Raw genomic sequence first — 20,783 nt, forward strand, 5'->3', positions numbered from 1 at the left:
GCAGCTGATCCCTGGCACTCCATATGGTCTCCCATATGCGTGATCCTTGAGCACAGAGGCAGGAGTAAGTCTTAAGGACTGTTGGGTGGGGTCCCCACTCCCCAAATCCATTTAATATTGGAACCTATTCAAGCACATGAAAGACTCTCATTTTCAATTTTTTTCCTGTATTACTTGTACATACCTGGGGGATGATAATTCATCTGGTTAAGCCTCATCAATGAATATAATCACAAGTCATGGAATCAACATCACATAAAAATTGTATTTTAACTTTATATAATGCAGTGACTCACAATTAAGAAGTCCAGTCATAAATCCAAATGGTGTATGCACAGAATCATTCTATAATTTCCTATTAAGTATTTGAGACGTATATGGTTTAAGAAATGGCTTTCTTTCTTTCTCATCAGATTTAAAAATTTTGTAAGATTTGCCACCCAGTGTAGTCATTTGTATTTAAAACAATTTCATTGAATCTAGTTTAAAAACTTTGAGGAAAGCTTTGTAATTAGGTGGTGTTCTAAAGTGTGTGAAGTCTGAAAGGAAATGAGTTTTGATAACAAAGGAAGGAAGTTTCTAGTATGAATAAACTTCTCATGAAATGAGTGGAGTTTTGCGTGATCAAGCCAAGGAATTGGTGGAGTGTTCTTATGCTTGGCATCCCTAGGAAACAGAATTAGTAGGATTCTTAATATCAGGTGAATAGAAGCTGTCACATGCTAAGTTTTCTCTCCTAAGGAAAGAAGTTTTATGATAAAAATTGTATACTCCATTTAAAATGGAAAGGGAAGGAGTCTTCCCCTTCAACTAGTAGAATAGACTGCCTGCACCATTTCCTTTTCTTCTTCATAGACATAATCCTTAGAGCATAAACAAAATTATGCTATCCTATAGAATTCAATTAAACTAAAAATTATTGATAACAACCTGAGTCTAACTTATTAATTAGAACTCACAAAATTTTATTATAAGAAATGTTTACAAAGAGCCATCTAGTAATTTGATAACTACATGATGAAAAGAATAAAATTTATAACCATCTGCTCACTCATAAAATTATTTGGAAGACTATAAAATCATTAGCAATAAGGAGAGTTGAAAAACAATAAAAAATACTTCTCAACTCTATTGTAAATGGACATAAAAATTACAACAAGAATTAATTTCACAATAGTACTCCTTTTACTCCTTTTATTTTTAGAACTATTCATTTTTATCACAAGACTACCAGAGGTTGGTGACATTAAGGATCAGGAAGTTTTCTCTTCTTACTGAAAATTTTACTGTATACAATAAAATGACTAAGGAAGAAGGAAATTATTGAAAAACTTTTTGCTATAATATTATAATTAATGAAAAATACTAGAATACATTGTTACTGGGTAACTTAACATGTTTGCATTACTCTTTATTAAGATAGTTAATAAACTATCAGATAACCTCTGAAATACATAAGTGTTATTTTTTTTTGGTGGGGGGGAGTTTTTGGGACACACTCAGAGGTGCTAAGACCTTATTCATGGCTCTGTGCTCAGAGATCATGCCTGGTGGTACTTGGGAAACCATATATAGTTCTGAGAATTGAACTGTAATCGGTTGGTTGTTAGGGAATCTCTTTTACTTCTGTAATATTTCTCTAGTCCTTAATTACATAAATTTTAACTGCAAGTTTTCTTTACCTGGTGATACTCAGTGGTATTAAATATTTTTGTGTAACGGTCATAAAAATTTTCAAAGTATGCTGTATTAACTTATTTTTCAATTTTCTCATTCCTATGAAGATACAGACATAACAACATGAGTAGTCTTTCTTTTTAACTCACATGAAATTCTAAGTTCCTAATGGCTGAGGACACAGTACTACTAAGGGCTCCTTCTGCCGTCCAAAACTGTCATTGACTGCTTTCCTGGGGTCACAGTTTATTTGGGCTGCTGCTTAGAGGGTAAAATTCAGTTGAAAAGAGAATGTGAAATATTTAGTGGACATTTCGATGTTTGTAAAATTCTACCTGGGAAGTTTCACTTCCAAAACATAACCAGGGTGATCATATTTATTACTGAGAGCGTTAAGCATTGGAGAATAACCCAATAAAACTCAACAAGAAGGTCTAAGATGCCCTAAGATTCATGGAAGCTAAGAAGCTCATCGGAAATGGTGTTGAGAGCAAGAGCAAGGTACGTGCGCACCCAGGCTTTAGATGTTCAATTGTAGTGCTTGTGCTTAAGAGTTCAGTGTTCTACAAAGCAGAATAAAAAAACAGAAACAAAACAATGGGGGGTGGTGGCGAGAAAATCAACGAACAGAATAATTTTGGCACTGTAGTACTGTAGCACTGTCCTCCCGTTGCTCGTCAATTTGTTCGAGCGGGCACCAGTAACGTCTCCATTGTGAGAAAGAGTATAAAAATCAATTTAAGAAAAGAAAATGAGAGGGGCAAATAGTACACGATGCAGCAGAAAATGGGGGAAAAAATGTCAGTTTATTTGAGTGTTTTGAATCCTGGTGTAAGTTATGTGTCAGTTCTGTTCTGTTACAAAGATTGACTTCAGAAATGTTTTTGCATTACAAATTAAGGGAAGTATTCTAATAAGGATTTTAAAAAAACTTTTAGCATGAAATAATACACACTGTCAGTATGCATAAGTCTATTTAGAAAGCATCTAACAACTATTGTTTATGCAAACTTATGTTATGGGAAGTAAGATATCATAAGTAAATGGAATTTGATAAGAAAAAAACAAGAAGGAAAAATAACTGTTGCGGTCCTGTTTGCTACTGACCCTCTTCAGTTGTTGTTGTAACTGTTCCCTCATGGACTCAGGACAATTGTCCAGCTGGGTCTTCTGCTCGGAGTAAAGCTCCTGAAGCCTCTCTAGTTTTTCCCTCTCAGCATCAAGCTTTACCTTCTCCTGAAGTTCAGAAATCAGAAAATAGAATAGAAATTATCTTCAGAGCCCAAGCAGACGTTAGTGAACATTTATCTAGGATAACAAAAATAAGCAAACATACACCAACTCTAGATACCCTATGAATGTAGAAACATGTCTTGTTAGTGACTAGCATAAAGGGACATGAGTGGAAGGAAAGACAAGGTAGCCCCCATTAATAGAGTCTCTAAACACAGTCCCCTTCTCTGGGCATCGCCAGGGACTCCTATTCTTCCTTCCCACCTTCTTTCCAACCACATTATAAAAGCCAGGGAAGCACTAGTTTCACTGGTCAATGATCAATAAAGAACAAACAAGATGCCAATAGAAATTATAAAAGAGCCTTTCAAAAGAGTCACTTGACAAAGAATCAGACAAAGGAGAGGACGTTTACCCCAAGAAGCTAGTAACTCAATTTGCTCCAGGTGTTTAAAGAAGCAGGTTTTGGAAAGTATTAAACATTTGTTTTCAGGTCAGAAACATGCCAGAAGCAGTAATTGATACCCTGGTCACGTGAAACAGTTCTAGTTATTGGGCAAAACTTAGAATTAAACAAATAGAAAAATCTGATTCCAAGGAAAGTATCTAATTCAGAGGTTGGGAGAGATGTCAGTATGCAAGGCTGACAAGGGGAGATGATCACAGGTAGATCAGATGGTCACATCAGAAGGATGACACTGACACATGCTGTGAAGATAAAGACTATAATGACTGACACAAAATGTAATCAAAATATAGATTTAAAGAAAAAGGGGGAAAGGAGAGAACAACTAAGATTAAGAAAATAGAAAGGAAAAGATAAAATTAAATTTCTCCCACATTACACTCCAGAGTGATCCTGGATAAACATTTTCCAGGGTATAACAGGCAGACATTGTAACACTATGATTATGTGGTCTTATAATTATACCTCTTAAATAAACAAAACTTTTGTTTAGTACTAATCTCCCCAAATTGTGGTCCCTTTATGATGCTCAAATTTACCCTTGAAGCAAATTTTAGACCCAATTCCCTCCTTGAATAATAATCTCAATCTAAATAAAAGCACTTGAAATACTGCCACGATATGATCCTCCATGTCAAATTATCACTTTATTTCCCTATTTCACTTATTTATTTCCCTAGTTCACTTTATGCAAATTGATGCAGAAAACCCTGGTTATTAAAAATATTAATGGAAGGATTATTTAAAATGGATGAAGCTGTAAAACAGTCCTGTAAAATTATACTTACTATAATTTCTTCATCCAAATGGCCATGATTTCCTGTATAAACATACATTTAGATTCTTTATAAAAGACGTTACAGTTTAAATATAAAAGGATATGATATAAACACCTTGAACGCTTAGCTTCAATCTCTATTTTGATTTATATTTTTTTACAAAGGTTAGAAGAGTATCTTTAGATTTATAAATGCATTTTCCACTCAAAGTGACTAAATTTGGAAGTCATAAAATTCAGAAGGCTACTTCATATAATCTAAAAATAAATTTATCACTCAAGATTTAGCAGCCCATAAAGAAAATCTCCTCAATCCTTGAAGGTAAGTTTTCTCACTGTGCACACAGATTGTACACAGGCTGGAGAATTCATTGGGATCCTTCACAGGAAAAAGGATTCACAATTGTTAATTCAGAGTAAAACTGAACATATGCACCAATTAGATTTGGTCTTGAGTTTCAGAATAATCTTCCCCTTAGGAAAATCAGCAATATAAAACACCCATTGTCTTTCAGCTAGAAAATTTGCTATTTCCTCTATTGTGAATAAAAGATAGCCTTTATACAGCAAAATTATCTTACCCAGGAAGAAATCTATTTCTAGATACCAAATTTCTTCCAAACAAAAAGTTAAATAAGAAAATAACTCATCCATTCCAATTCAAGTACTGCGGGTCCAAAGCCTTAACATTTCAAAACACATTGATAGAAACACTGATACAATATTCAAAAACACGAAAAGGCCCTGGCCTAAAACTTGAGTCTCAAAAAGAAAGAATGGAAAAGTTCTTCGGATGGATCTTTATATTCTTAAAATTATGAATGCTACACACAGAGAGAGAAAACAACCAGTTGAAAGTACCTTATCTTTACATAGTGCCTTGCTTCTCGGGTGTTGAAAATGTTTCGCAATGCCATACAGCGGGGCAGTAAGAAGAAGGATGCAAGCAGGCACCATCAGAACCCTCTGCCGTTTCTCTGTGGTGTGTGAGACTCAAAGCAAAAGCTCAGGGGGCCAAAGCTAGGGCAAAGGAAGTAAAGGGGGAAGGATGAAAGATGAACTAGGGACAAGAGGGACAATCGTCAGTCACAGAGGACTACAGAAATGACAGCATTCCTGCAAGAGCCAGTAGCAGATCAACTGTGAGCCAGAATGAAATTAATACGCCTCTCTTCCTTTTGTTGCCCAGGAAGCTTTCAAAGTAAAAATGGCTTTAGGCAAGTGTTACTTAGAGCTGAAGTATCACTTTCTACAACAACAAAAAATCAGATGGATAAATACATGGGGTTCCAGGATTCAAGAATTCTTGCTTTTAACATGCGAAAAGGATTTATTCTCTTCCCCAGGAAGAGAAATTGGTAAACCCATTCAATTACAAGAGATATCTCAATATTTCCAAATCGCAACTAGGGAAAAAATTGACTAAAAAAATAACTAAAAAATTCACTAATCTATAAATAGAATAAAACGCATCTTAAACAAATCTGATTAAAAAAAAAACTATGCTGAAAACTAAGATCGCAAGGAATTAGAAAACACTGGAAGACCAAGGAAGCATTTACAAAACCAAGAACGGTATGTGAGTTCTCAAGAGAGATGATTAGCTTTGTATTGTGCTAACCTTACACCCACTCTTTTCCTCTTAATATCCTGGCAAAATCCATTTGGATGTCAAATTCATTCTGTCTGCTGGTTTTGTAGATTTAAGACTGACATTTCTAAAAGTCAAAGGTAAATTATTCACAGGCAAATAAAAATGAAAATCAGAGTATAAAACTGGGCTTATATTAGCTTCCATGGTGAGACTTTATTTTTTAACTTATTCAAGAAACATTTATTTATGATCAGTACCCACTGACTGGAAACAAGGGCGCCTGATCACTGTCCCCTACAGATGTGGTCTGTCTAGCTCTGTGGTTCTAACCCTGATAGTATGTTATAACAATTTGGTGGGCTTTCAAATACTCTATTTTCAAAGCTCTCACTTATTCAAAACTCCTAGGCAACAGGTAGGCAAGGAGCTTTTTAAAAGTTTCTCTAGAGTCCAAGAGACAGCTTAGTGGGAGGAATGCATGCCTCACCTGTCGAAAGCCTGGGTTCAATTCCCAGCACTGCAGGGTCTTCAAAACAATGCCAGAAGCAACCCCTGAACACAGAGTGGGGAGTAAGCCCTGAGTACCACTACGTGTGACCCTCCCTCCAAAAAAAAAAAAAAACCAAACACCTAATTATGTGTCCTGGTTGAGATTTGTTCATTTAACTACCCAGGTGAATGTGAGAGGCAAAGGTAATTAACTTTCAGACATTTTTCAAATGAGTACATACTATTAACACCGGTACCTTCTAAAAGTTACTTTGAAACCATTTGGTTTTCTCTTGTACTTTATACATTTTCTTTACAGCATAAAAGGATGCTCTTACAAATAACAACCTGTAAAATTTTCATATTCAGATTAAATACCTGAGAGAAATCAAATGAAAAGTAAACTGCGAGAGGTTCTAATATACAACATACTAATTAGAGAGGAATACAGCATTTTAAATACAGGAGCAAAATTAGTCTTTTTTTTTTTCCTTTTTGGGTCACACCCAGCAGTGCTCAGGAGTTACTCCTGGCTCTGTACTCAGGAATTACTCTTGGCAGTGCACAGGGGATCATATGGGATGCTGGGAATCAAACCTGGGTTGGCCGCGTGCAAGGCAAACGCCCTCCCCGCTATGCTACCATTCCAGCCCCTCAAAATTAGTCTTTTAATCATGCAACTGAAGGAGTGGGTTCTAAGTTCATCCTAAGTAATTCTGTTATGTACACACACATGACCAATCATCTGACCAATCATCTTGATTGATCTTATAATAAAAAAATTATTCTACAGCCATGTGTTTCTTTTGTTACAGCTGTGGTTTAAAAATAGCAATATAAGTTATCTTCTCCATCTTTTTTTTTTGCTTTTTTGGGGGCCACACCTAGTGATGCTCAGGGGTTACTCCTCATTCTGTACTCAGGAATTACTCCTGGTGGTGCTTGGGGAACCATATGGAATGCTGGGGATCTAACCTGGGTTGGCTGTGTGCAAGGCAAATGCCCTATCCACTGTGCTATCTCTTCAGCCCCAAGTTATTTTCTTTTAAGTCATATTGTTACAGGAGGGAACTACACTTGAACTTGTTGACTCGATTTTAAATCCAATGCTACAGAGAACACAGTCTAATATTAATGAAAACATTATTTTACTATATCTAAGTGCAACATTTGGTGAGCAGATAATTTGAAATGTTGTTTGTTTTGATAGCTTGTATAACTCCAGTTAAGGGACGGAGGATTCCCAGCTAAATTTGATTTTCAATGTTTTTGTTTGTTTGATTTGGGGGCTACATTCTCCTGTGCTCAAGGCTTACTCCTGCCTCTGTGCTCAGGGATCACTCCTGGCAGTGCTCTGTGGACCATATGAGGAACCTGGGATTTAACCCAGTTTAGCCACGTGCAAGAATGTACAAGATTTATAGAATCAAACAACCATCCCCCCAAAATAACCCTAATTTGGAATCCTGTTCATTTAATCCCCAAGTCCTGCGATACAATTCCACTTCCTCTAACCAGGGAGCTAACTTTGAAATGTAAGAAAGAGGCAGGGGAGGGGCTGGCTCCCTTTTGAACACTGACTGTGACTTGGCAAATGCTTTGCACTCGTAAGGTATTAACACTTTGTATAGGAATTCTGGGTCAGGCTTTCTGCCCTGACTCTGGAGGAAGGATGGGAGGAAGTAACAGGTACTTTGGTAAGATAATAAGAGGGAAAACATTTTAAACCATTTAAGATCCCTACTTCATGTAGAAAATCCCATCAACTATTTTAAGATTTCACTCTGGTCTATGTCACATATTACAGATCACTGAAACTTTAGATTCACTATGAAGTCTGTTTATCTATAAGAGTGCCAGGGGCTAGCATCAGGATCCAATACAGAAGGACAGATCCCTAGTGGAAAGGAGGGTCTGAGCTTTGTGATTACCGTCTGGTGAATGGGAGGACTATGGAAGTCTTTGAAAGAGGAAGAGGTCTTTCCTGAGCGATTTGTTTAATTTCAGTGTAACTGGCTTATGGATTTTCGATGCTATGGAGCAGAGATGATGAGTAGAATAGAGGAAATTAGGAAACTATTTTTAGTTTTAAAGACTTAATGCTATCAGAAATTCACACGGACAGAAAAAAAACACACCATACAGAAACATCTGCAAATGCCCATGTCTTCTCAGCAGTTTTAACTTGGAGCAAGGGGACTGAGAAGCCAATTTTATAACCAGGCCTTGGCCCCAAATGTGCTTGGTGGTTCTTGTGGTTTCCCCAGGCTCAGCCACAAAACCCGTTAATTGAAATAGATGCTAGAACAGAGGTTAACAGTCCTCTCATTGCATGCATCCTAAGAAAACAGGACAGCCTCTTTGCTTACTGCTTCATCAAATAAACCTCTGTGGACTCATTTGTTTCAAGTGGACACTCATATTTGCCCCAGGTTTATCCATGTTCATAGAAACATCTGTGATATCTGACTATACAGTGGGCCAAGGACTTAACTCAGGGCCACACAGATCAAGCTCATGGTTCTTAGCCTCCCCAGTTGAGGCCAGTGAGAGGTTCTGTCAAGAAAACTGTTAAAAAATGTTCAATAAATTTTAATATACCATCTATATTTTAGTTGTATCTATAAATAAGCCCATATTTTCTGTTTTTATGAAATAAAATAAATAGTGGTTACCTATATTCTTTATTAACTTATACTCAAAATGTAAAACAGAGTTTCCAAGTGAGCTGAAAAACCTTATGGCGTTGAGAGATAAGGAAGTAGTGTTCAAATTTCACACCAAAATCTGAATTCTGGGGTGTTATTAAACTTGCTTCCCACACCCCCGGCCTTGCCCTCAAAACACTAGGCCAGGTTTACAGGATGTGCCATCGACCTCTGAATCAGCTTGCCCAACAGGGATGTCGTCTCAAGTTTTGATTTTCTCATTCCACAGGTTGTAACTAAACAGCAGCGGCAACAGGTGAGTGGAAAAGGAAATAAGATCTAAAGAGGAAAGACCACTTCCTCCTTCTGTCTTACTCGAGGGCTCAACTAGCAGTGTGACCACAAGCTTGCTGGCATGTGCACTTGGGCAGATGAGCCCAGCTGTCCCGAAACATGAGCCCGGAGAGCTCTCGGGCAAGTGTTTGGTCGAGTGCTTCTCTGAAGGCCCCCGTCTGTACCGCTGCTACAAGGACAATAGCCACAAAGCATCCTGGACACCACCTATCTACTGTATAACCGAGTAATACTAGCTTCTTCTATTTCACAGGCTAGAGAGAGAAATAAAAATCTAACAAGACCCAAACATGTATCAATATTAAGATGAGATTCTGAAAAGGATCGAATGAAAATAGGAAAAATATGATTTGAAAATTTTTCATAGGGTTTCTCTGAAAAACTAACACATACCACCAGCTCCCATGGAAAACCGTCCGGACTAGGATCTGGTTTGCTGTCTTCAAATGACACTGTAACTACTCTGTGTGGAGTGTCTCCAGGACAGACCCCACCCCCCACCCCACATGCACAGGGCTGGCACAGTCCTGTTCCCCTCCAGGGTGCATGGCTGGCCATCTAGGGTCTGATCAGGCAACCGACAAAGGGTAAGGTAGCTCAGGAGTTCTGTCTGGAATCTGAACTCACCCATGAAACAAATCACTGCAGGCACACTGGCCTGGGCTTGTGATGGGGAGAGAGTTGCCAGCAGGCATCAATATCCAGGATGGTGAGGTGTGGGGCCCAACCCCCTTAAGCTCAGTTTCTAAGGCTCCACGTGTTCAAGCTGCAGGGGCAGGAGCCTAAGGAACGATCCCTCGCCCCCCTTCTTATTACCTACCCCTGGGTCTATAGAAACACAGTTTGAAAACTGTGTCCTCTATTTCCTTATTATTGTTTCTACTTACTGTCACCAACCCAGCAGCCCCTAATAAGTATGTCTCATGCAATGAGCTTGCGGGATTCCAGCATTTCCACCTTCACATTCCCAGACTCAACCTGGCCAACAGCTAACGTCATATAGAGACACCCCCTCGTTGAAAACTACCATTTTTCCCAGCCTCTTCGTTTTTAGGAAGCCAACATACCAGTCTAGTACTCCACTGATAGTAGCAGTGTAAAGAGTCTCGTTTCTTTCCTCCTGTGGTTCCATAAAGAGACAATTCCTTTGAAAGCACTCTAAGTCCCTGGCCCCTATTACTGTCATTTTGTTGTTGTTGTTCAATTTGGTTCTTCAAAAACTGTTTGTGCTTTTATTTAGCTGAACGTGGCTGAAGCAAATGCCGATCGTACCCCTTTCAAACTATCATCATTCTCTTAGCTTAGATCGGTGAAAGGTGACATAAAGTCACACCCTATTTAATCCATTTGTCCCTCAGTTCCTTTCTCTTTTCAAAGGCACAATAGTCGTATGAACTTTGCTACTTATTTCACTGAAAACATCAGAAGAGAACCTCCACCAAGATTCTCAGGACTTAAGAATTTTTGTGTACCACAGTGCCAGTGATCTCTCTGGGACCCATACTGAGCCAATTTCACTGGGACACCCCAGATGGAAATGTACTCTCCCTACCTACTCCAGATGGAATGCCAGCAACCAAGAGCTTTCATAAGCAAGGCCCAGGTATACAGGTTCCAGGATTAAATCTCCAGGCCACATAGTGGCAGAGGAGTGGGGCTGTCCCCCTCCGGATCATCACCAGCTCAGTGGCCTACCTGTCACACCCACAATCTGCCTCCGTCGCCATCTTAGCACTTGAACAGCCTTGGTCCAGAGACTCCCAATTGAATCCCCACATGGATTAGTACCATCCAGAGACGTTCTCTGGAACCCAACCATTTACAATCTAGAATTCAGGAAGCATGTGGCCTCAAAAGCAGCCATGCAAACTCTCATTATATTTAAAATGAGCAATAAAAAAACAAATTATCTAGCATCTGCCCCTGGCAGGTAGGCTTGAATGGTGGTGGAAAAATCTGAGCAAAACATAAAGCCCCAAAGTAGAGAGAGAGCACTGGGGAAAATTATCTGCCATAGAGGCAGGGTGAGGACTAGGATGGGGGTGAGGGAGATACTGGGGACATTGGTGGTAGAAAATGTGCACTGGGGTAGGGATGGGTGTTCGATCATTGTGTGGCTGAGACTCAAACATGAAAGCTTTGTAACTCTATCTCATGGTGATTCAACTAACTAACTAAATAAATAAATAAAATAATTTTTTTGTCTGGGGATATAAAGTAGAAGGTGACCAATCTCAATTAAGGAAACATTAACTAACACACAAGGCTTAACCTGAAATTTCATGTTAGTAATCTCTTATACAAGGGCTTAATGGCTCAAGGGTGAGATACAAAAATCTTCACACACTTCCTTCTAAAGAAACCCTTTTTGATCATTTTTAGTGAATTATTCATAACAAGTGATATAAAATAAATTATTTAGGGCTTGTCTTGGGGGAAAACTTGGGTGATGGTTGGGAAAATTGGAAATAATGGTGGTGGGAAGGTGAAATGGTGGTGGGATTGGTGTTGGAATATTCAATGTCTGTAACAAATCACCACGAACAACTTTATAAAAAATTTCTCTGTATCACTGTCATCCCATAGTTATCGATTTACTCGAGCAGGTGCCAGTAACGTCTCTATTTGTCCCAGCCCTGAGATTTTAGCAGCCTCCCCTTACTCCTTCTCAATGATTGGAGGCTGTTTCGGGGTCAGGGGAATGAGACCTGTTATAGTTACTGGTTTTGGCATATTGAATATGCCACGGGGCGCTTGCCAGGCTCTGCCCATGCATGCAGGATATTCTTGGTAGCTTGCCGGGCTCTCCGAGAGGCATATGTATATTTCTCTCTATGATTTGTTGCTTACTGTCTGAACTCCATCAAACATGGTATGGTAATTATGGAAAATGGGTAAGAATTGCCCTATGATGTGTCCTCTGGGGCTTCCTGAGTGAAAACTGTTTTATTAAAAAACTTAACAATTAAAAAAAAGAATTTCTGTGTCTGAACACATGCATTTTGCCTTTTTATTTTATTTTTTTTTTGCTGTTAACGATGGACTAACTTCATGTTTTATTGCTCAAGGCCAACCCATCTACTTAAGCCCTGGATCCCATCCTGTTCTCCTTAGAGTGAGAGATAGTCTCCTAGAAATTCTCTCTTTTCCCCTTCCCTTTCTTTGAGTGGAAGGACTGAGCCACACCCAGTGGTACTCAAGGGTTATCCCTGGCTCTGTGCTCAGGAGGAGTGGCCATGGTGGTGGCACACATAGTACCTAAGACCCTAACCAGGGTGGTACTGCCACAGTCTCATGCAAGAAAACTGCATCACTTCCTGCAGGATCTTGCTGACCCTTGTCTTAATTTTCATAGTAATATATACTCCCCCCAAAATGCTAAATCATTTTATTTATCATAGCAATACTATAGTTTCTATTATCCCTTATGCAGTTACTGTTTAATTTTCTTTTTTTTTTTAATTTATTTTCTTTTCTTTGGAGGGAGGCCACACCCAGCAATGCTCAGGGGTTACTCCTGGCTTTGCACTCAGGAATTACTCCCAGCGGTGCTTGGGGGACCATATGGGATGCTGGGGATTGAACCCGGGTCAGCCACGTGCAAGGCAAACGCCCTACCTGCTGTGCTATCGCTTCGGCCACTACTGTTTAATTTTCTTTCAGAGGAAAATATGTACAAAGAATTCAGCTTACTTACTAAGTTATTTTTTTTCTTTTTTCTTTTTCTGTGCTGGAGATTGAGCCAAAGCATCATACATCCTAGTCATGACGTCAGTACTCAGCCGCACCCCTGCCATTGTTGTTTCTTTGATCCTTTCATTTTTTTCCCTTCCCAATTACAATTTTGCCATCCACTCTTATCAAGAAAATCTTGTAACTTCATTGAATCTGTGATGTCTTTCTCGGCTTTCTGTGCTCTCTTCGCACAGATGTACGATACAGTAGTCTCACTCCACTAAATCACTTCCTTACCCTCTCTTTTCCTTCTCTTTAGATATCTGAAATTCAATTGGATTCTGATTCTAAACAAAAAATATTGAGACTGACAGTAACAAATAAGATTTTACCGTTGAATATTGTGATATTTTACACTGAATATTGGGAAATGCAGTTTTACATTTGGAACCAAAGGAAACAACTGCATTCCAAAACAGCTACATTTGCAACCCCCAAAGTGAGGTGTTTGTTTTTTAACTACCAGATTCACTTTGAAACACACTGACGAAGTATCCCAATGAGGTGGGACAGAAAGGCCACAAAGGGGTGAAGTCATATGCCTTGCAAGCAGCTGACTGTAACTTAATCCCTGGTACCAAATAGGTTTGGTCACCCTAACATCAGGAGAAATTCCTGAGCAGAGCCACTAGCTATAAGCCTCAAGCACCATCAGGTGTGGTCCCAAACTCCCACCCCTCAAGTAGGTGTCAAAGATGAAGCACATATCTGTTTAGCTATATAATAGAGCAATACGCAGGCTGCCACTGATATCACAAGATAGTTGCCTCTAAATCTAGACTTCTGACACTGGACACTGGGCCCTAGCTTCATCTTCTCGTTCTTGTTCTGATCAGGAAAAGAAGTTGCCTGAGCAATATCTACATCATAGAGTACTGCCAAAGTGAGGTCCGTGGCAACCTTTAGAGCGGCAACAACCACCAAATCCGAGCCCCTGATAAGTTTCCTAGGAAGGCTTTCAAAGTTGTAGTAACTTTGGGCAAAAGTGTCATAGAACTGAGGTTTTGTCTTTAAGTACAAGACAAGAGTTTTTGTCTCAACTGTCCAATCCTCAATCCATCCACTTTAATGTCACAAACATGATAGGGATATTTTCAAACACTAATATCAGAATCTTTATGCCACTTGGGCACATTATTATAAATAACTCTTTCTTTCAGACCTGAATTTCTTCTAAGCAGCTGGATCCCGAATATAACAGAGCGGGAAAGATGACAGAAGCATCTGAAATCATTTCCTGCCCTAAGCTATCAGAATTCTTGACTCATTTAATTCTCCCAGCTCTCTAGCTTTTGTGATTTCTATTAATTCTCTTCCTTCCCTTGACCTCTGCTTGGAGTGTTTCAAACTCATGGTTGAGTATTTCAATTTCCTGGCTTTGAAACCATATATATATATATATATATATATATATATATATATATAATCTTTCCTGAGCTCTTGAGTTATATATTAGCTCCTTACTAGACATATTTTGATATTTAACAATGCCAGACTAACTCATATTACTTCCCAGTAAAAATAAAAACAAATGTAAGCCTTCTCTCACATACCCCAACTCTTCATATAATTTGATCCTTCTCAATTAAGGGCAAATGTATTTTTCTCAAGTGCTAGCTTGAAAATACCTTGGAAAATGTCTTCTTTTTTAAAAACCATTTTCATTAACAAATTAGGATTTACAGTACTGTTAGTCATACTTTTAATGGCTATATCAAGAACTTTTGCTTAATTTTTTTTTCTCCAAATCTCCAAAGTGGTGCTCAAAGGGTCTGAGGGCCACTTTGAGAGATTCTCTATCAACCAGGCCAGATGGTTCCATGCTAGGACTTGTCAAGACAATGTGGTGATACTTGGAACCACTACTGGGCTTGGAAGCGCTGGGGTCCAACAAGGGCCGCATCTGGTGGTGCTTGGGAGCCTTGTAGGTACATGCAGTGGTGATTGGTTGGGTAGAATCGTGAGAGAGAACCTGTCTTGAATGCTGTTCAAAAAGTCTCATCACAAGATGACTGAAAGCTTCTGGTGGGCTGAGCAGCACCCAAAGGAGCAAATCTGCTGGAGCGGTGAGACCCGGGGCAAATTGTAATGAGAAAAAGAGCTAACTGGTAACCAAGAAAGAGGATAGATAGTGTGCAAAAAAAAAAAACCTAACAAATTTTTCATCATGAAAGTAAGTGAGGGGCTCAAGAGATAGTATGTAACTTGCACACAGTTAACCTGGGTTTAATCCCTGGCATCCCATATGGTTCCCAGAGTCCGCCAGGACTGATTTCTGAGTGCAGAGTCAGCAGTAAGGCCTGAGCACAGTCAGGTGTTTTTCAAAAAGAGAAATGTAAGTGGGATAAGATGAAAGCTAGGGCTGGAGTGATAGCACAGCGGGTAGGGTGTTTGCCTTGCACGCGGCCAACCGGGGTTCGATTCCCAGCATCCCATATGGGCCCCTGAGCACCGCCAGGAGTAATTCCTGAGTGCAGAGCCATGAGTAACCCCTGTGCATTGCCAGGTGTGACCCAAAAAGAAAAAAATAGATGAAAGCTAAATATAAATTTATTTTTACATAACAATGCATTTTAGAAACAATAATGTTGACAAAAACGGTCAGCAAAGAAGCGAAGTTGGGGAGAGTAGAGTGGGCTACAGAAAGACTGAAGACCTTGAGATGGTAGAATGAACTAGAACTCAGAGAAGACAAAGGAATTTATCTTTGAGGGAAATAAACCTTCCTGAGTTGTGAAAAGGTAAAATACTTCTAATATCTCAGTAATGCAGGTGGTAAGATCATTTCAGAGACCAGGAGAGGAAAAGGGGACCAGCAGTTAGAACAAAGTGAAGGTATGAAATATTCATGTTTAAAATGATGGGATAAGTTTATTTGAGAAATACGGTGATGCTGTTAATCAGTAGCCAATCTCTCTTGGAGTCCGGTTGTCAGGAGTCCAGTAATATCATCCAGCCCTGTCTGCTCCCCTTTCCTTCATCCCTCACCCAAAGCCAATTTCTGTCATTTTTCACATCATGTGATGAAAGACAATGATAATCCCCCCATCCAGGACCAACTAATCTCCCCAACAGCTGCAAGAGTTGGTCTATACTTTAAGCCCCCAACATCCTCTCTTATGCGGTGCTTGTCAAGACACCAAAACAGGAACAGAAAGAACAGAAATGGTCCCCATGCTCATTTGCGTCCTTTATCCTTTTGTTCCATCTCTGCTTTAGGTATGGAGGCTGTAACAAATTTCACTAGGCAGGCACACTGATAATTGTACGATGACCCTATGTGACTTTTATGAAGAAGCCAGTGTTTTTTCATAAATTTGTTTATCCGGTAGATAAGCAAATTGAATATATATATTATAGTTATGCCAGAGAAGAGCCACACTAAAATAAAAATCTACACAGACTAGAGAGGCAGAAAGGTTTTCAGAGAAAATGACATCTTATTCCTCTATTCTACAAGTTTTTTCAGTATGACATAAATAGCAAATAATAAGTTGCAAAACAAAGTGAACTGATGTCTCGATCTCCAGAGTTTCTTACTCTGTCCGTGCAAAATCTTCAAAAAAAAAAAAAAACTCCTACTGTACTGCAGAACTAAACAATCAGCTCTTTGACATGGTTTTGAGCTGTTAAGGGAAAATTAACTGACCACCCAAATGGAAGTTTTTGAGGCAGATAGAACCTTCCTTATAAAATAATATAGTAATGAATATATTTATTACAGTGCACAGTATATAGTACATAGTATAATGTAATAAATATGCTTTGCTATTTCAAAGTCTGGAAAAGGATTAATGTGTAGCTTTTAATCTGTCTTTAATTTCTGACAATAACATTTTAAACTCATTCTCTGGCATGAAGATCAAATGCCCTTATTCATGGGTCTTAACAAAGAGTCTAAAAAGGAAGTTATATCTAGCAGAAATTCTTTCCACATATTACCACTTCAGCTTACTCAAACTAAAATCTTTTTCTCAGTTTAGTGGAGAACATGGTGAGCAAGGAAGAGTGTATTAAAGTTTATCTGCTTTTTCTTTTTTAAACTAAAATTTTTATTTTTTCTCCATAGGGTTAGTTATAGTTATTAATAACTCAAAACCAAGAGGAGAATAAGTATAATAATTCTCAGAGAAAATAAACAACCCAACTACCACTCTGAATTCTACAAACTGCAAGAAATTTTTCATATGTTCCCTTATAGATATCAGCTAATATTTGAGTTGTGGCTTGAAGTCTAAAAGCAAAACCTTTTCCAAGATGTGCCAAATGTGTTTGACAATGTGTGAAGCTCTGAAAACTTCAGTGTATTTTTCGAATGGCACTGCATTTGCATTAAAGACAATGGCAAGGCAAGTGAGCTCAGATGAATGGTTCCAAGTTATCTTTTTCATAAACAGAAAAATAAAAGGAAATGAGGCATCTGTATCTGAATATACTTGAGTCATCCCCACAGGCACCAGTGGTATAGAAATTCAGTAAGTTAAAATAAGTCTTTAAAAACATATTGACATCAAAAGAGATGAAAGACTGATGGATAAAAGCAATTTACTCATTTCAAGTAGGATCAACTGCTACGATTATCAGCTTGAAAAGTTCACAGACTATTCTCTCAGCATTAGCTGCTGAATACCTGTCAGTTCTTAATTTATGACAATATAAAACTCAACTCAAGACTTTTCTGCAGAGAGAGTATCTACACACAAATTTGTAAAAAAGCACTGTAATTCAGGCAGTGTTAAAATTCCATCAAATGAAATATCATTTTCTCCATAAAAATCATATCCAAACAAAAGTTTGTCTTACCTTGGTCTTTTCACCAACAATGTTCTTCTCCAGTTCTGTTATTTTCCTGTTTAGATGATCTAAAATCTCCTTCTCTTTCATGAGTTCAGTTGTTTCAGATTTCTGTTCTCCATCCAACAGAGCACACTCCATGTCCAACTGAGGACGCAAAACAAAGCCCACAGATGTCTCACTAGTTGAGGAAACTCTCTACTTTTACATGTGCATCTGTAATAGCTACAAATGTCAAAAGCCAACTGGACTGTGGGGCCTAAGGAATATTCCAAGGAGACTACAAGAAAGTTCTTCTAAAAGAAAGTTAAAATCTCCAGAATATAATTGTTAAGAAAATTTATTACCTTATTATGTAATTTTTTTTTCTATCAAAACCTTCTTTCTGATATTTTGCCTATCAGTTTGGAATCAAGCTCAAGCATGAACCAAGAAAGCCATGTCTGCTTCTTTGACTGCAGAGCACAGAAAGTGAAAATTACACTCAGCCCAACATCCAAGCACTGCATTCCTAGCAAGGCTGGCAGGAGAGCGTTGTGGGGTCTGTGTGGAAGATGACAGGTGAATAGTCCCCTTCCGCTTATGGGTTTCTTTCAATCATCTGAGTATAAATGTGCAAAGTTCTCCCTCTTTAGCAGAACACTTGCTCTTTTACACTCTCTGAAGGCAATATTTTAAAAAATTCTTTTTTTCAGTAATAGTTACAGAATATGCATCTGACTCCTTACTGGCCAGCAAACCTCTGCTCCTATGTTTGATTCAGATGTAAATCCCACCTCCCTCCGGAAATACCAGCATGATACCTAAGTGATAATTAACATAATCATAAATGTTTATTGAACTTGAACTCACTTAACTCATAACACCTTAACTGACATATGTTGTAGCAAGTGAGAAAGCACATACTAGCTAGATAACATCATGGTAAATAAAGTACCTTAAACATAAATTCATACATGTATCATATCCGATTTCTTAAAAAGTACAGAAGGAAAAAAGAAATGTTACCCAAAAAGTGGCATTTTCACCCTCCACATAGTGTCTATTGAACAAATGATTGTTCATAATGGTTTCTATGTAATCACCCTCCAAGGACTGTACCTTAACAAGAAGCAACATTTTTCAGCTAAACTACCAAGAGTGAGGGTAAGTGGGGGAAAGCTCGGAATTTGTACCTCTCTGGAAGATTCATCCATCTGGTCATTTATGTCTTTGATTTTTTGTTTAAGTTCCTCCAGGTTGTTCAGAATTGCAATCCGGGTTGTTTCCATGGTGGCCAACTCCTGAATCCTTTGTTCCTCACTTATATCCTCAGGGGTCTGCAGATAATCACACAGAAAGAGACCACTCACACATCCATTCCAGGATTTCCTAAATTTATTTATACAATTCTTTTTTATTTTTAATTTTGGCTTTTTTGGGCCATGCCAGTGTCTGTAGACATACTCTTGGGCTTTATTGCAAAAAAAAAAAAAATCTATAAATGGGCAGTAGTGTCTATTTGTTTCCTAACTATCACAAGGTAGAAAGGCAAGGACAAAAAACACTTTGCCCTGTCTCACCAAAATGTTCCCCAAAGTTACCAGCACAATACAAGCTCTGTTACTTTGGCAACCTTCTAAGACATCTTAATAAAAACAGAACCAAACCAAAAGCACTCCATGCTTATAATTAAGTGAATACATGTTTTTTTCTTTTTCTGTTAGTATGCTATTTACTGTCTTTGTCCTCAAGAACTTTCTTTCTATATGTTCAGACATTAACTGGACAACTGGTCTTTTCTATCATGAAGTGGGATACTGGCTATCATTTATAAGACAGTTTCATACAAAAATTGACTTCCTTGGAAAGAAATAAAAATGTCAAAACACAAATAAAGAGCTTGGGCTGTAGCTCACTGGCAGAGTGCCTCTTTTCAGACATACAGCTATGAAATTTGGCCAATAAGTTCCATTCTGGAGCAAGGCACTATATATCAAGTGTGAGCCTGGTGGAAATCAGCAAATCAAAGGATAGATCTGGTGTTTCATCTCTACTCTCTCCCCTTTCTTTATGTGGATATCATTTCCTCAAAGAAGGCATATATGTGGGTGTACTTGCCTGTGTAAGTGGCCTATTAAAACATGTCACTCTTAGTGGAATCCACTACAAAAACAAAATTCCTTGATGCACTTGAATTGCAGTTTTCTCTATTACCATAAACTGAAGTTGTTTTCAAGTTGTGTGACCACCACCAGAGTACCACAACAATTGTATCACCCTAGTCATCACAACAGCAATGAGAAAGGGAAGGGGCAAGCCCCAATGCTACTTTAATAGCTACTCTACCACTTTTTATATTTTAAATTTGAATATAATCAAAATCACAGTACCATTATCTCCATTCAGAGTTTTAGAATGCCTTTTCAAGATACTGCATTTTATAAATAATGTCAGAATAAAGCATCATTTCTTAGGTAGCATTTATTGCTATAAACAATATTTCCAAAATTCTCTATAGTTTTTTTAAGTTTATACCTATTGTGATCATTTTTAGACATCTTGAGTTACTCAGATATTTAAAATTGTCACTAATAGTGTTTTTCACCTTCCTACTTTCTTGTTTATAGTTTTGCATATTGTTTGGTTTATTTATTTTTTTTAATTAATGTTCTGCATCTACCAGTAAGAGAGGTATTTTTAAACCATGGTGGAAGTTGAAACGTGATCTGAAGTGTTGGCCTCACAGGATACTCACCTTCTGGAGATTTTCCTGCTAGGATTAGGGCCAGTGGCTTTGGAATGCTGTTCCCTGAGAGATGCATTCCTCAGGCCTGAAGCGGTCACCTTTGTATTAGAAAGAGATTCACTGCCTGAATTAAAAGGTCAGTAGTTGTTTTATTAGTTGATAAGGTGCTGAATTTAAGATGATGATTAACCAGCTATATGTCAAAGTTTGGAAGGAATGCTTGTGTTTGTTTAAATCAATTGCTACTTCTGATTTCTAAATCACTTAATCTTCTTAAGGAGCAGAAA

The 20,783-nt window shown here is 38.2% G+C and overlaps 1 protein-coding gene across 1 annotated transcript in view; it reads right to left on the reverse strand.

The window, feature by feature from the left end:
* PHLDB2 (pleckstrin homology like domain family B member 2) overlaps positions 1–20,783 on the reverse strand; it is a 117,715-nt gene that overhangs the window by 45,996 nt on the left and 50,936 nt on the right. Inside the window, exons 4-6 of the mRNA XM_056109422.1 lie at positions 18,944–19,087; positions 17,778–17,915; positions 2,785–2,913 (exon numbers count right to left, since the gene is read on the reverse strand). Coding sequence (XP_055965397.1) covers positions 2,785–2,913; positions 17,778–17,915; positions 18,944–19,087 — 411 coding nt within the window. The remainder of the gene's footprint in view (positions 1–2,784; positions 2,914–17,777; positions 17,916–18,943; positions 19,088–20,783) is intronic.

The sequence above is a fragment of the Sorex fumeus genome, unplaced genomic scaffold (genome assembly GCF_029834395.1).
Source record: "Sorex fumeus unplaced genomic scaffold, SorFum_2.1 ptg000265l, whole genome shotgun sequence".
In the NCBI taxonomy this organism is placed as follows: domain Eukaryota; kingdom Metazoa; phylum Chordata; class Mammalia; order Eulipotyphla; family Soricidae; genus Sorex; species Sorex fumeus.